The sequence below is a fragment of the Cervus canadensis genome, chromosome 2, assembly GCF_019320065.1.
Source record: "Cervus canadensis isolate Bull #8, Minnesota chromosome 2, ASM1932006v1, whole genome shotgun sequence".
NCBI classification, from domain to species: domain Eukaryota; kingdom Metazoa; phylum Chordata; class Mammalia; order Artiodactyla; family Cervidae; genus Cervus; species Cervus canadensis.
The window spans coordinates 30,367,740-30,384,330 of record NC_057387.1 but is presented as its reverse complement, the minus strand read 5'-3'; the positions used below and the strand labels follow the sequence as shown (position 1 = coordinate 30,384,330).

At 47.1% G+C, this 16,591-nt stretch overlaps 1 protein-coding gene across 2 annotated transcripts in view; it reads right to left on the bottom strand.

Moving 5' to 3' along the window:
- Positions 1-602: 602 nt before the first annotated feature.
- KCND3 (potassium voltage-gated channel subfamily D member 3) overlaps positions 603-16,591 on the bottom strand; it is a 236,842-nt gene continuing 220,853 nt past the window's right edge. The window contains exons 4-8 of one of the 2 annotated variants that reach the window (XM_043460324.1): positions 10,295-10,396; positions 9,874-9,963; positions 8,320-8,376; positions 6,634-6,881; positions 603-5,737 (exon numbers count right to left, since the gene is read on the bottom strand). In XM_043460324.1, the coding sequence (XP_043316259.1) occupies positions 5,536-5,737; positions 6,634-6,881; positions 8,320-8,376; positions 9,874-9,963; positions 10,295-10,396 (699 nt within the window). In that variant the 3' untranslated portion in view covers positions 603-5,535. The remainder of the gene's footprint in view (positions 5,738-6,633; positions 6,882-8,319; positions 8,377-9,873; positions 9,964-10,294; positions 10,397-16,591) is intronic. The other variant, XM_043460325.1, reaches the window with a different exon arrangement.

The following is a 16,591-nucleotide window of genomic DNA, read 5'->3' as shown; positions in this document are numbered from 1 at the left end:
GAGCTTCCCTGGCAGTCCAGTGATTAAAGAGACCCATGCTTCCACTGCAAGGAACAAGGGTTCAATCCCCAGTCAGGGAACTAAGAATCCCGCAAGCTGCGGGGTGTGACCACATACACACACACAGAAACTGATGTGATGTCATATAAATGATAGAACCTGAATGTGTGCTCTGTCCTCTAATGCTTTTTGCTATACTCTATATAGCATTTAATTTTGAGTTTTAGTTTGAGATGTTGGTTTAGATGGTAGATATTCAGTGTATTCTCAGCAGAACCAATGCAGATACATAAAAGCCTATTTTCTTTCAGTAATGCAGGGCTGAGTCTCAAAATAGAGCTGTTGACAAATGCAACCAAATGCTTTCCCTGTTAGTGAACACCCATGACTAAAGTATCCAAGCAGGCAATAACGTCTCGGATTTCATAAAGGAGTTGCTCGCATTGAGGGAGGATGGGGAAGGGAAGATGAGACTAGAGCTTAAGCAGCCTTCTGAGGTTCTGTGACTTTTTCTGGCAAGGGAGAAAGTCTCTGTTCAAATTACCCTTATTTTCTAATGTATAGCAGGAGAATACAGGTATTAAAATAAACAGTCATAATCATTTTGTGGCACATTGTTTAATCCAGATTGGATACATCAGGTACAGCAGTGGCACATGACTCAATACTGCAAATGATATACATTTTAACATATGCACTACAGTTTCAAAAGAAGACAACAGGAAACTCAAGAGTTGGTTTTTTTGTTTGTTTGTTTCCATAGAAAGATTTCACATGTTTATCTTTCTGCAGTTTTGTACAGTATTTCTTCTTTGCCATTGTGATGTTGGTAAGCAAAGCCCATTTATTATATGAAAATAGAAAAAAACACACTTGATGTTTTTCACGATAACATTAATGGGGGAGGGTGACCTCTAAGGAAAACATTACATTGGAATGTCTGATTATCAAAAATATACCATCCCTCCCACCACCCAGGTTTGTAAAATAGTCTATTGGCCCAAGGAGCCCCCCAGGACTTGGGTCAGTGCCCTACACTGGTTAGTGTGACATCAGCCAGTGTAGTTGAGAAACCTGCTAAGAGAAATTCATTCCCACACTTGATGAGAAAAACATAGAACATTCTGAATTGAAAACAGGACTCAAAAGGAACCCCTTTAAAGCTGTTTCTTTTTCTGATCCACTTTCTCTTAGTCCTAATGATGCTCATCATGATGCTGTTTGGGCTCCAAGGGTGACGGATCATAACATTTTTCTTTCACTCATTTTAAAGCTTTACTGAGATTTCATAAGGAAATCAGAAAGGGAAAATAGTCTTTTGGGTTTCTCTTATGGTTACCATGCCAACTAGATGAGAAGGGAAACTAATATTGCCTTAGATTAACAGTGTTAGGATGTTTATGCCTTGTAGTTTCCTGGTAATTGAAGTGAGGGAGCCTGGATCACTAGAATTCATTAATAGCCTAAACATCTAGGTTTAGATCAATTTTAAAAAGTGACATGATCTTGAACTGCAGGAATCATCGTTTGAAAACTGGGTCAGGTCCTCAAGCATATCCATGAATTGATGCTTGTTAATTGTGAATCATCATTAACTGGCCATTTTAATTTCTGTTCAAATTTTTTATTTTTCTTACTTTCACTTTTCTACTTGCTGACTTTATCCTCCTGTATGATTGTAGACTCATGTATTCAACTATCATTGAGAATATCTAGTCTTCTGAACAGGATTCTATGCAATTAGTCTTGAGCTTGACACTGGTAGTGAAAGGAAGGGATGAAGGAGGAATAGTACACAGTGTGCTTCTGGAGGTCCTGGCTCAGGATGGTTCTGAAAATCCAAGTATTAAAAATATAAGCAAGCCTGAGATGATGTCAAGGGAAAAACCCCAGGGCAAGATGTCTAAGCTCTGGATTGCAATCTTAGTTCTGCCACTAACTTGCCATGTGAATTTGAATGTCACTCAGCTTCTTTCTGCCTGTTTTCCCCTCTGTGAATTAAAGATTTAGTTCTTGACCTACTACCACCAGAGGTTGTAGAAAGGATTAAAGACTACATAAAGTATGCTTTAAAATGTCATAGCTCTCTCTTCATTGAGGGCATTGGAAAGACAGCATTGGACTGAAAAAACATGACTGTACACTTCCTCACCTGCTTTTGACAGAACTGATAGTCCTTAGCTGATTCTGTCTAGCGGATGGTGGTTTCCAAGGTATGTTTTATACTGGTACAGTCAGGTGGTTTCAAAGGGCTTGTGTCCAAGTAATAATTGGCATTCACACATGACTATGTCTCTAGTTATAGCAAGTAAACTCTGATGGGTCTTCTCTGAGCATCGTTGCTGAGAGGCAATGCGTGTAATGGAAAAAGCATTAGACTAATATTCAAGGGATTTGGGTTCTGATCCCAGCCCTTTCATTAAATGACCTCATGACCTCGAGCAGGTCACTTAGCATCAGCCTATACTGTAAAATGACTTAGATAGTCTCTAATTTCTTCTAGTTTTATATACTCTTAATTCCATGTTTTCTAAGTTTCCATTCATTTGAATGTAGCCTACTGGTTTGTTTTTAACCTTCCCTAATGTTAAATAGGATTGAATGGGTAGTTTTGTGACTCTTCTATTATGCTGAAGTGGTTCATGATAGAACTATGAAAGCTCAAGTCATTTCCCCAGAAAGCCATTGTCCCCTGGAAACCCTGATAATATCCCATTTCTTCAGTCACTGGCCATTGAGTTAGACATTAAACTGACGTGGCACATTTGGCCTTTTTGTTTACTTACAAATATCCTTTAGCAGTAGTGGCCCTTCTGGCTGTATTCCGTTTTCTTGAGTGAAGTGGATTTCTCATCTTTGGCTAAGGCTACTGAGGGATGGAGCTGAAGGGGTTAGTCTAGTGGTCATCTAGGACCTGGTATAATGTAAGATTTGGAAATGAAATTTAAGGGATACAAAACATTCAGTTCATTAGGGTCAAAAAAACAACAGGAAATTATTTGGGATATGATTTTTAAAATTTCTTCATTAATTTTTATGGGAACCACTAATATGCTCCCCTAGTACACTACCAAACAGGTCCCAGGTTGGAGCAGTCATTATTCTAACCTTGTGATGATCTGTTCTTAAACACAGTTCATTCGTATGTATATGTAACCATGCTCCTATTTACCTCTTTATCCTTTACCCCATTCAGTTCTCATGATACATACTTAGAAACTTTAGACCTTCCTAACTTTGTCCATTCTTTCAAGAGAAAAGTTCCTTTTCTAGTCCTTGGCCTGCCATTTAAATGGAGCCCAGCCCAGTCCTCTGCGTTTCCTGATGAGACATATGTATGCCATGAATGGGTTGAAGTACTTATTCCCAAGTGTGTTTAGGTTGTTGTGTGTTTGTGTATACACACGAATTCCTCTGTAGTTGTAAAGCTTTTCTGCCTACTTCTATCATGAGCTCAGAGGGCCAGAATCACCCCCATTCTCAGGTCAGGGGGAAATCCTTGAGGTCAGACCCAGAGAAAGGACCCAGTCAGTGACCAATGAGGACAGCATAAAGTAGAAGCCTCCCTCTCCTCTGCCCTTCTGCTCACCTTCTGGTTAGGTGCCACCTCACAACCCTTTGACTTTCTCCTTCTGCAGGGTCAGTAGAGCTGGGGTCATAGGGAAGCCAATGAAGGTAATTTTTAGGTTCCCGGCTAGTGAAACTCATCTGGATGCCTCTGGTGGGCAGAAAAATTCTCGGTCTACGATTAAACAGCTAATCACTAAGTTGTTGAATGGATAAAGAGTTCCTGAGGAACTCCTGTAACTCAGAATCCAGGTTAGAGAGACTGCAATAGGCTAGCTAGAGGTTGGGAAGGGTGGTAAGAGCTTTGTCACTAACCCCAAGGCCCATCTGCTCTGCTAAAAGCAGTGAAAACTGATTGGATTCCAGAAATAGTGTTCCCAGCCCCACCCGGCTACAAACCACTTGCACAGAAGTGTGGTCTAGGTTCTCCGGAAATAAATACTTCCTCACTTTCAGGGAGGTGATCAGGCTTCTCCCCCATTTCAGTTATCTTCAGGGACAGTTGGCCTGAAGACTCTTCAGACCCCAAGGCACCATTCAGACCACGTAAGAATCATCTATGATCTCTTACTTGCTTTCACTCTGGAGAATCCTTCGTGAGGCACACAGACTTAACCTTCTGCAGCCTCCGTGGGAGTTGCCTCAGGTATGAGATAAGTCAGAGCTTGGTCCCCATACCACTGCCTTCTCGGCGGTTAACTGCTCATGGAGCCTTTTGGCAGAGCTCTGAATGGGCTTTATGGTGGGTCCTGAAAGAAGGGTACAGAGCAAGGTGCCGCAAGGGCCGGCTGCCGCTGGGAGCCCTGGGTTCTTCTGTTCTCTCTCCACTGGCACACGCTGGAATTTTCTGTGCCTCTCCGGAGCTGGCTGTTTCTTTTTTCAAGATCCCAATGTGATAAATCTGGTCATTTCCTTTCTTCCCCAGAAATGCAGACTTCAAACACCAGTGGTTCCAGCCACAAGGGAAGCACTCTGCTCTTTAAGGTAGATGTCCCTCATCCCTAAATGCCCATTTTTGCTCTGTTCTGTTCTCCTCCACCACTGCATTCACATAAATAGAATTCCCGGGCATGAGTCTGTAGGTGCTTGGCAGTGGAGAAGGCCTTCTTTAACATGTCTCAGGATCACTGGGGTCCATGTCGAGACAGATGGCTAGACACAGAGAAAAACACCCAGGGGGTGAAGCGGAGAGGTACAGAGACAAAGCAGACGGGGACAGACAGAGGGTGAGTGTTGCTGTGTGGTCACTTGGCTGCTCTGTGCAGGTCGGCTGGGCAGTGGGGCCCAGACTCATTTGACCTCACCTACCTGGGGGAACGGAGAGAGAACTCAGCAGTAACTGACTTCTTAGCCTAAAAGCTTTTGCTATAAAAGGAGAGAGAAAAAAACAAAAACAAAAACCCTCACAAAATGCATTGTTTTGGTTCAAAGGTATTGGGTCCATGGAGAAAAACATTTCACAAAACTCCGTTGGTGTTTTTGTTTTCCACCTTTTCCCATGATAAATATTATCCATTAAGAGCCCTGAAAAAGGCGCTTAAATACACAGTGTTATATTTTCTTCCTGTTTTGCATGTGACAACTCGGCCTCTGTGCTGCTCTTGGTCTTGTATTTTCCTCACTGGGGTCTCCAGAAACATCTGTTATTTGGTCTGAGGCTCCCCCCCTCTGGGCCCTGTCCTGGCTCACAGCCTGTACCCCCACATCCCATCCATACCCCCACCCGTCCTCCCTTCCTCTGGCCCCAGCGAGATGCAGTAGCTCAGGGCTGCGTCCACGCCAGCAGCAGTGAACCTCACGTGCCCCTTCGCTGCCTCCTTCTCTTCCAGGCACAAGTTTCAGTGCTAGGGGCGCAACGGGGCGGGCAGGAATAGTGGGGAAGGGGGAGGGAGTGGTCCCAGTGGCCACCCACCGACATGCCAGCCCCCTTCACTCCCACTACCTGCACTGGCCCTCTGTCCAGTGGTTTTACAAGGCAGAGACCTTGACAACATTGCTGGCTATGGAAGGAATGTTCGTGTTGGGGCCCGGGCTGGCAGGGGCTGGCCGACTTTCGCCTTCCGGGGTCAGTGCTGGGGGGGTGGGGATGCTGATGATGGCTGTGGTGATCTGGGATGTTTTGCAGTTTGGTCTCAGTCCGTCATCTGCTTTCAAATTAAGGCTGGAACGACTAGGATAAAAAAAAAGAGTGAGTTGATGATGGTTCATCTTGCTAGTGTCCCAAAGCTTCTGTGACCCTCTACATGTCTAGCTTATAGTAACTAGGAGGTGGTTTGGGTGTCCCTCCATCTCTGCTTTAGGTATTTGGCTTGTAATTATCCATTCTGATGACTATTACTCAACTACCCCAAATTGCAAAAGTCATGCATATTGGGCTTTGGAATTCAGAGTATACATTTTCCCTTCCAGTGTACTATTTTCCTATCATTTGTGACACTTGATTTTACTTCCCCTGAATTCCTTGCAATTCATTGGAGGTAGTGGGAAGGGGCCTAAATATAAGCAGAGTCACTTTGTGATGCAAAATTAGCCTGGGATAAGCCATGTCTAATTGTGAAAATTACTTTCTTGAGAAAACAATCCATTCTCTGCACCAGGTAGGTCATTTTTGGATTTTTGTTGTTATAAATATTTCTCATATCTACCCCGCCCCCCAAGTTGGGCCTAAACATGCTGTAGTATCCTCCAAAGCATAGGAGGGACTTTTGGGCTAACTTGCGAGGATGAGAAGGAAGTTGGGGGAGGCCCTTGCATTAGATATGGGGGAGGGAGGGCTGAAGACCCCAGGGTTCTCCTAACGCAGAGATGGCATCACTCTGTGAAAGTGAAAGTGAAAGTCGCTCAGTCATGTCCGACTCTTTGCCACCCCACGGATTATACAGCCCATGGAATTTTCCAGGCCAGAATACTGGAGTGGGCAGCCTTTTCCTTCTCCAGGGGACCTTCCCAACCCAGGGATCCAACCCAGGTCTCCCACATTGCAGGCAGACTTTTTATCAGCTGAGCCACAGGGGAAGCCCAGAGAGTGCCCGAAAGCCTCAGGGAGGATGGACGGGAGCCACCCACCTGGTGGTGAGGGAGGGCTGCTCGCTGCCCTGGATGTGGATCGTGCTGAGCTCTTGCATGCTGCGCAGGCGGGTGGCCGGCAAGTTGGAATTGGGCAGGTGTGTGGTTTTCTTACTGCGGCGGGAGCAGCAGGTGGTCGTGAGGCCCGGGTGGCTGGACAAGGAAGGGCTCCGCGTGGACGGGTAGTTCTGCATTGAACTCTCCATGCAGTTCTGCTCAAACATCTGCTCATCTATGAACTCGTGGTTCTGTGGGGAGCAGAGGGCGAACAGGTAAGAGACAGAGATAGGAAGTGGGGGCGGGGGCGGGAGGAGACCCAGCACCCTGCCTGGCTCTGTTCTGGCCCTTGAGAGGAGGGTGCCCAGCTGCCTGGAGCACCAAGAAGCGTTCCGGACCTGGGGGTGTCCCACAGGCCTCGAAGGAACGAAGGAAGAGATTCCCATGGGCAGCCCTGGTCATCAGACTGAAGGGCGGAGACTGCAGTCATGAAATCACAATGTTTCCTGTACTTCATCTGCGGCTTTGGCTGAAGGGATATAGAGGATATGGAGGGATTTCGTGGCATCCTCAGAGCTAGAAGCAAAGACTTGCCTGACTTTGTAGGCTTTGACAGGATACCCACCGGGGGCAGCAGGCAAGGAGTCCCTGACTATGAGTAGTGGGTGTGCTAGGTTATTTCTTTCTGGCTTTACTGGGTGAGATCCTTATGAATCCTGGGTAAGCATGAGACCCAGGATTTTAAAGGCATTGAATTATTCACAGAATTGGGAGAGCTTTGCTCTTGAAGGCCAATGGGGTCACAATGTCAAGAGTTATCGTTTCTTTTGATGATTGATTTTTTCTCACCTGGTTATGGGTTGAAGTGAAAGTCACTTAGTCATGTCTGACTCTTTGTGACCCCATGGACTGTAGCCTGTCATGTTCCTCTGTCCATGGGATTCTCCAGGCACGAATACTGGAGTGGGTTGCCATTCCCTTCTCCAGAGGATCTTTCCAACCCAGGGTTCGAACCTGGATCTCCTGCATTGCACGCAGACTCTTTACTGACTGAGCTGCCAGGGAAGCTGGTTATGGGGTATGGCTCCTTAATACACCTAAAGGTACAGGATTCCCTAGGTCAAGTGTCAGCACGGGGAGGGGATGCTAACAGACTCTCAATGGAGGCCATCAGGATAGGGTGGAGTGCAACACAGGATGACTATAATATGGTTGTTTGGCCAAGGTGACTAAACATCTCGTGTGAACAATCTGGCCCAGGCTGCCAGAGTGAGGAGAAAGTCTGAAGAGAAATAGCGTGAGAACAGAGTTCAGAGAGAGAGAAAGAGAGAGAGAGAGAGAGAGAGAGAGAGAGAGAGACCAGCCCCGACAGCCAATACCAGGAGTTCCCGTGGAGTTGGGGGGTGGGGGCATAGACAGACGTGGCACATGGACACTCACAGGATACCAACACTGGTGCCATGTCCCACCACCCCTCCAAGCCCCTGGGGAGGTCAAAAAAGGGAATCAGAAAGGCACAAGAAAACTGGAAGCCTGAGCTGGTACTGGGTGTGATGGCAGAGGTGGGATAAGCCCCGGAAGAATCAACAGCGCATGCAGAGAACCAGACCAGGGGGTAAAAAAAGGAGACTCCACAGACTCAGAGGAATCAGAGAGAGAAACATCAATCAAAGTTTTAAAAAGTTATACCTTGATGGTGGAGGTTCGTACAGATAACAGGGGATCATCCACAAGATAGGACAACCCCTACAGGACAACATGCCAACAGAAGATAAAAACACCATTGATTGTACATTCCAGCATTCCCAAGCTCAGTTCTGACATTCAGTCTCTCAATCCCAGCATTCCACCCTTGCTCCCCGCATTCTTCCTCCTTTGTCCCAGCATTCCACCCTTGGAGTCCAACATTCCTCCCCTAAAACCCAGCATTCCATCTTTTAATCCCAATATACTCCACCCCCAATCTGACATTCTTTCCCCCAAATTCAGCATTCCATCCCTTCAATGCCAGCATTCCATCCCTCGATTCCAAGATCTCATTTCTTCAATGCCAACATTCCATCCCTTCAAACCCAATGTTAAATTTCACCCAAATCCTTTCAACTTACACATTCCCCCCAGCGCATGCAACTCGGAAAGGGCAGTTGGGTCCAGGCCTATTTCTTTGGCAAGCTCTGAATCTTTGAGAAGAATTCTAGATATGCACATACAGTTCTTGACTCTATGAAATATTTAATAAATCCTGGAAACTAGGGTTTTCAGAGTACCTTCCCACCTTGGAAGTCCTCACTGGGTTCAGCTGCCATCCAGTGCCTCCCTTTGTCTCATCTAAGAGTCATCTAATATCTGTTCCCCCCACATCTGGGAGGCCAGGATATGGAATATTGAGAATTAGAAAGTTCCCTGCTTAGTGTGCTGAGCCCTGACTATAGGCTTTTTTGGGGGGGAGATCCTAGAAAGAAACAGGAAAGTTTCCCTTTGTCCCTCTTTTGTTGTCCAGCCTGACTTTTCCTCCCTCCCCACTCTTTCTAACACTTTTTGCCAAGGGTCCAGGGTTGGCCCCACTGCCCTTCCTTTCAGCCTGTTGGTGAGGCACAAGCATCATTCCACATTCCAGCTGGGGCACCCTAAGCCATGACTCTGTTTTAACAATAAGCCTTTCAGAATCTGAATTCCCTGAGAATTGCAGGGTGGCTAAGATGGGTGGTACTGGTAAAATTGCTGGCTAGAGCAATATATGCACTGCCTCTTTCATTCACTGTCTCCTGTTTCAAGTGGAGTGGAGGCAGCAGAAGGACTCACAAATTCCATCCATCTAGCCCCAGGGTTGGGATAGAAGTTGACGTTCTTTGCGGTCCTGTAGCAATCTGTTATAAATTCAGCCCTACTTTTGAAGAGTGATGCCCATCAGAACTGAGAAGCTGATAGATTCAGCCCTTAGGCCTCAGTAACTAAGAAATGGGCCATGGGGATGGAGATAGAGGGGTTGTGTGGAAAGCCCAGGGGAATGGCCTCCTCTGTGCCACTGCAGGGCAGAGCTGGCCTCTGACCCTTAGGGTCTTCCTTCTGAGGGTTGATAGAGACCTCATCGCTACTCTTTTGTTCTAAGGGGACAGACTTTGACTTCTGAAGCTTGGGCCCAGGGTGGGGATGTGGGTAGAGTTCACACTCTGTAAGTTCTGACTGTTGAAAAGGGTCAGGGGTCAGCGATGAGAAAGGAGGTGGCGCTGGGCTGGGACTCACAGTGGTTTTTTCCAGGCAGTGCAGCAGGTGATGGTGCTGGCTCTCGATGAGTGAGGTTGTCTTGCCCATGTGCTCCTCTTCTGGGGTGCCCTAGGAAGAAAAGAAGAGATACTGAGTGAAAAGCTGGTGGCTCTCCGTCTCTCCATCTCCTTCATTTCTCCACAGAAGGGAGGAGGGGCCAGAAAAATCTGGATGAACCGAATTTTAGGGTCACCCTAGAACATGTTAGTGTTTGGCTAGGGGCACCTAAGCTAAAACTGGCTTAGGGATACAATGATAACCCTATGGAAGAGGAATGTAGAGAGGGCTGCTACTGGGGGAAAGTTTGGGGCTTTGGGGCGGAAGTGCTGCTGTCCCCAGGAGGAGAAACCAAGTTCGTCCTCCCTTCCACCTCCCGGCCCCAGGTCCTCGGGGCACCTACCATCAGCTCCAGCGCTTCGTTGAGGAGTCCGTTGCGCTTGCTGTGCAGGTAGGCGTTGGAGCTGCCAGTTTTGGCCACACGGATCCTGGCAAGGCGGGCCTTCTGTGATTGACAGAGATGATAAAAGAGTGAGGGGGACTATTACTCATCAAAGTCCTCCCTCCTTCCCCCAAATTTCATGACCTTTATCCACTCAGTATTGCATCAGGGTATTTCTCATCTCCAGACTGCAGGCTTTTGCAAGGAGCACATGTTAGAGCTCCCTGGTTCTCCCCTAGGGTCCAGTGCTTCTCCCTGCATTCAGCAGGTGCCCAAATACCAGTTAATTAGGAGAAAATCAGGGAGTGTGTACATGTGGCCCTCAACTCCTCCCTGTCTTTCTATTTTTTCCTTAGCATTCATAACTAAGGTAGTATATGGGTTTTTTTTTTTCCATTTATTTTTATTAGTTGGAGGCTAATTACTTTACAATATTGTAGTGGTTTTTGTCATACATTGACATGAATCAGCCATGGATTTACATGTGTTCCCCATTCCATTGGGAGGGGGTAGTATATGTTTTATATAGTTATCTTGTTACTGTCTCTCTCCCCCACCAGAATGTAAAGCTCCTCAAGGTCTGGCTATACATGTGGAATCTAGAAAAATGGTACAGATAAACCTATTTGCAAAGCAGAAATAAAGAGACAGACGTAGAGAACAAACATATGGACCTCATGCAGGGAAATAAGGGGGTGGGATGAACTAGGAGATTTAGGAGTGACCTGTGTACACTGCTACGCCTGGAATAGATAACTAGTAAGAGCCTGTGGGGGCTTCCCAGATGGTGCTAGTAGGGAACAACCTGCCTCCCAATGCAGGCAACATAGAGGGTTCCATCCCTGGGTCGGGGAGAGCCCCTGGAGGAGGGCGTGGCAGCCCACTCCAGTATTCTCGCCTGGAGAATCCCATGGGCAGAGGAGCCTGGTGGGCTACAGTCCATGGGGTCGCAGAGTCAGACACGACTGAAGCGACTTAGCACGCATGCACACAAGGGCCTACGGTATAGTGTGGGGAACTCTACTCAATGTGATGCGGTGACCTAGATGGGAGGGACATTCAGAAGGAAGAGGAAATGTGTCTACAAATGGGTGATTCACTTCACTCTACAGCAGAAACTAGTTACAATGTTGTGAAGCAAGTATACCCCAATAAATAAAAAAACAAGCTCCTCGAAGGTCACAGTTTTTGTTTCGTTCACTGGTGTCTCTCCAGTGCCTAGTAAGTTGTAAATCAATAGATGAATTTACAATTGTGTGTCTGTCTTTGGGGTATGTCTCTATATGTCTGTTTTGTTGTGCACGTCTATGGGAATGAATGTAGATGCATGTATGTGTGACAAGGGCCCACTGTGGGTGAGAGAGGGCAAAATGGAACATATTTCCATACACCACCCTAGCTTGAACTATGTTAGTTGCTCAGTCATGTCTGACTCTTTGCGACCCCATGGACTGTATTCTGCTGGGCGGTTCTCTCCATGGAATTCTCCAGGCAAGAGAACTGAAGTGGGTAGCCATTCCCTTCTCCAAAGGATCTTCCTGACCCAGGGATCAAACCTGGGTCTCCCCCATTGCAGACAGATTCTTTACTGTCTGAGCCACCAGGAAAGCCCCAGCCTTGGCTATGGCACCGGAAATCTCCCCAGCTCCATCCTGGGAGGCCTGCAGCACTATCCCACGGGAAGACTGTATGGGATGTCAGCCATGCATGCTCATCTCTCCTGCTTGCAGAGGCCGTGGGAGAGGCGGGACATGCTGCACAGGCTGGCTTCTCTTCTCCTTCCCAATAAACATAATCGGTGTCACCATGACAGCAGCACAACTGCAGAGTGAGGCCTAACAGGAAAGAGGCTTTGGGAGGGAGAAGGGATGGGTAGAGGGCTTTCTGCTGGTTTAAAAACATGCAGCTTCACGTTTGGGCTCTTGTGGATCTAGACCCAGCTCCAGGAAGCAGAGAAGCCCACGTGGACTGACAGCCCTATTCTAGGCCAGAGGGGTCCTTCCTCCTGCCTCTGGGAAAATCCGCACTTAACTTCAGCATGGACTCTGAACAGAGGCGTCCTTGAAAAGTTGTGGTAATTTTCACTTCTTGTCACCTTCTCCCCAGCGTGGGCAAGTGTCCCCTCCAAGTGTCCTGCTGGTCTGGCTCATCTACTAAAAGGAGGCCAGGGACTTGGCTTCTGGCTCCCAACAGAAGCACGAAGAACACATGATACCTATCGTGTCCTGGGAAGTCCCCCTGTGGCCAGTATGTCCTTGCAGGGACAAGTCAACGACCTTCCCTGGTTTCTAAATATGGGCAAGAGGTCAGCACTTGAGCCTGGAAGATCTGCCTATAAATCTGAGAAAGAACTTTCCTCTAGATCGAGAATGAAAAGAGGAAGCTGGGAGAGAAAGGGCGGTAAGCAAGCCCCTCATTCCTCTTCTCTCTGAGCAAAGTACATGCATTCAAGTTGCAGGACAGTTCTCCTCCCTGGGATCCGGCTCCACCTCTCCCCTCAGCTCCATGTCTGCATTCACCCAAGTCCTCCATCATGTGAGGATGTGCTGTTATTGTTTTGGGTGAGTGCTGGGTGTTGAGAGCTGCATATGGAAATCCAATTGTGTCAAGCTCATTATAGCCTTATATAATTTGATTGCACCACTTAGAGCCAGACCTTTCTTGTATCTGGGCTCTGTCTTCATTACTTTCTTGAGATGAAAGATTCTCCTGCTCTCCTCTGTGGCACTTCTTTTAATCTTATCTTACCCTGGGCTCTATTAAAGCAACAGATTGTCATATCAAATGCACTATATCGTTTAATCATTTCCCACACAGGATAAAGAGGTCTGCAATGTATTTACAGAACACTACCCAGCACATGTAATTTGGTGAGGACTTTGGCTTGACTTTGAGCTCCTGAGGGCCAGAGTCTGTGATTTATGCGCATTTTTATCTTAAGCACCTAGCACAGAGCTTTGCACTGAGTATTTGCTCAAGTGAGGCTTGTGATAGCCCAGCAAGGAAGATGATCCTACACAGGTGGCCAGAAATCCACGTTAAAAAAGCCATTGTGATAGACTCAGTCGTTGTGTGGGCTGGTCAGCCTCCCTCTCTTCTATGGCCAGAAGTACAGTGTGAGAGTTAAAAGAATGTGGAGATCATCTAGGCTGTTTTAAAAACAAAGAAATGGAAAAAAAAAAAAAAGATAAAGACGAGGAAATGGAGGATGTGAGGGGAAGGGATTTTTTTCAGGGCCAGACTTTAGCTCAGATCTTCCAACCTTCAGGCCAATGCTGCTTCCATAACATCCCTCTCCTTCCCTAAATTTCAGCTCCATTCAGGCAAGTTTTAACCTGATGAGCAAAGCCCAAAACTTGCATTTTCAACAGCTGTAGAGATTCCAGGTTTGGAGGAGAGGTCAGGATGGAGGATCTTGCCACCCTGGGGACAGTTCCTGGTACAAGCTAATAAGCTCAAGAATTCTGTGGGACCCTAGAAGACTTTCACGATGAAGTACTTCCTAGCTGCCTGGCTGCCAGGTATCCTTGGAGCATGAGTATCGACATCTCTGCCCTGGGAGAGGCAGAAGAAGAAAGAGAGAGAATTGGAAAAGCCAAAAGAGACCATGGGCAATTGTACTCTTAAGCATTTATCTCAGAGAAAAGAAAAGTTATGTTCACACACAAACCTGCAAGTGGCTGTTAACAGCAGCTTTACTTATAATAACCCAATGTCCCTCAACATGCAAATTGTTAATCATGACTCGGATGCACCCATACCAGGGAATACTACTCAGCAAAGAAAAAGAATAGACTACTGATTCACCTGACTTGGATGAATCTCGAGGAAATTACAACAGAATGGGAAAAGCCAATCTCCAAAGGTTATCTACTATATAAGCCCATTAATATACCATTTAAAGGATGAAAACATTTTCTAAAGGGAGGACAGATAAATGGCTGCCAGGGTTTAGAGACAGGGTGGAGGTGTGTTGTGGGGAGTGGTTATAAGAGATACAGGGATCCTTGTGGTATTGAAACTGTGTGGTATCTTGACTGAGGTGGGGGATGTGTAATCTTGCATAGGTGATAAAACTGTATAAAGCATCACACACAGGCACACATGGGTGCAAGCAAAACTGGGCAAGTCTGAATAGGCTTGGTGGGTTGTAGCTATGTCAATGCCCATGCATTGGATATGATAATTGTATAGCTACATGTGTATCTATACTTATTGCAATAAAAATCCCCACTCAGATGCTCCCCTCTCTCTGTCCACTGCCTCCTTCCTTGATCTCCAGCTCACCTGGCTTAAAGGACCCAGGTGAGTCCTTTAAGCAATAATCCCAAGCAAATCAGTCATGATGGGAAAGGATAACAACTTTTTGGTCCTTTCCTTTCCACCCGAGGCACATGGGCTAGTGCTTACCCTCATGACTCCTGAGTATGTAGTCTGAGCTGAGAGCTGTCATCAGCTCCCCTGACCCCCTTCCTGGCCCATCTCTCCACTCCCCACTGAGTCCCCTGACCTGCCTGCCTTGCCTCACTGCTGTGATAGACCTGGGGCTGGAAGCAAGCAGTATTCTTGTGGTGTCTTTTTTCCCTTCTCACAAGAAGCCCAAGGTAAAAGAGACAGAGCTGAGTGGACCATGAGAAGGGACAGTATCCAGGCAAGATGAAAACACTATGAATATTTACTTTGATTTCCAGGGAGAGCAAAGAGGGAGAGGGAGGAGGGAAGCAGAGGGAGGGACTCTCTCCTGAGGGGCTGGAAGGAGGAAGATGCCCAGGCTGATTTCTCATGTATCCTAATCACATGGGATGAACTCTGTAAAGTTGTGTGGAGAAATGGCCCCACAGCATTCTTTGCAGAGGGCAAAATGATAGCAGACGAGATGCTCTAAGAAGCAGGTAAGGGCGTGAGCACAGAAGGGAAGGGGGTGCAGGGGCGGCTGAAGCCCTGCTAGAGTGGGGCTACTGTGGGCTGGTGTGAGAGCTGAGGATTCCAGGAACCTTTACTGCTCTTCAAAAACCCTGTGTCAGCCCTGCCTGGTGGGTGCGGTGGGCGGTGGGGGGCTGGGGTTGCCATTGCTATAGGACCCCTGGCCCTTCAGGGCTTTAGGCTCCTTGATTTGGAAAAGAGATCCCAGTTTCTTCCTGCCCCTCTTTTAAGGACAGCATAATGAATGTAGTTATTGTTCACACTTGCCAGCTGACTTGAATGGGGAAAGAGATAAAACTTCTATTTTGGGGCTGGCTCGCAGGGGATGGGGGTGGGGAAGCCCTGACCTTGGGTGAAGAGGTAGAAACTGGTGCCAGAGGGGATGGAGAGGACTGTAGATCAACCCAAGGCGGGCTGACATCACAGACCCCAGTCAGGATAAGTCGAAGTATATCACTGCACAGGCAGAGGGAGATGGTAGGGCAAGGAGATGACCACAGGGGCACACAAGAGGGGAGATGTTGGAAGTGGGGACCAACTGGATTTCTTATATAACTGTGATATATATTAAGTATGGTGGTGGTTTAGTCACCAAGTTGTGTCTGACTCTTGCTATCTCATGGACTATAGCCTGCCAGACCCCTCTGTCCATGGGATTTCCCAGGCAAGAATGCTGGAGTGGGTTGCCTGGATTGTCATCTCCTCCTCCAGTGGATCTTCCCGACCCAGAAGTCAAACCTGGGTCTCCTGCATTACATGTAGATTCTTGACCAGTGAGACACCAGGGAAACCCCCATTAAGTATTGTTACATGCAAATCATTTTACATTTCAGAGCTAACTTTCATGATCTTTGAGACTTCGTTTCAATCAGCATACACAGATGTGTTCTGAAATTCTGGATCCCTCTGATATGTCAAGGAAGCCCCGCCACTGGGGGGTTATCTCTGCAAAAGCAAGGCCAGAAGAGAGGCTCACGTGGTGAGGAAGTAACCCAGCTGCACAGCATGGGGCCTGGCACATAGTAGGTGCTCAGTAAACATGTGTGGAATGAATGAATGAAGAAAGAATACAATAAGGACATAATGTTTCAGGCCTCCCTAAGTGACTCTTTCAGGTCCTCCCACTCCATTGTACCCAGAAAGGCTTTGATGGTACCCCACTGGAGGTTGAGATGCTGCTGAAGGGGGAGTATTTCAGCATAGATCAGAAGAGAAAGGAAAAACTGCCCCCTGGGTCCAAGTACCTTCAATAGCCAGATGTCCAAAAAATGCAGGTGAACTACAGCTGGCTGAGAGCACGAGGTGGAGGCCCGTCAGGAAAGGAGGCTTCTCTCT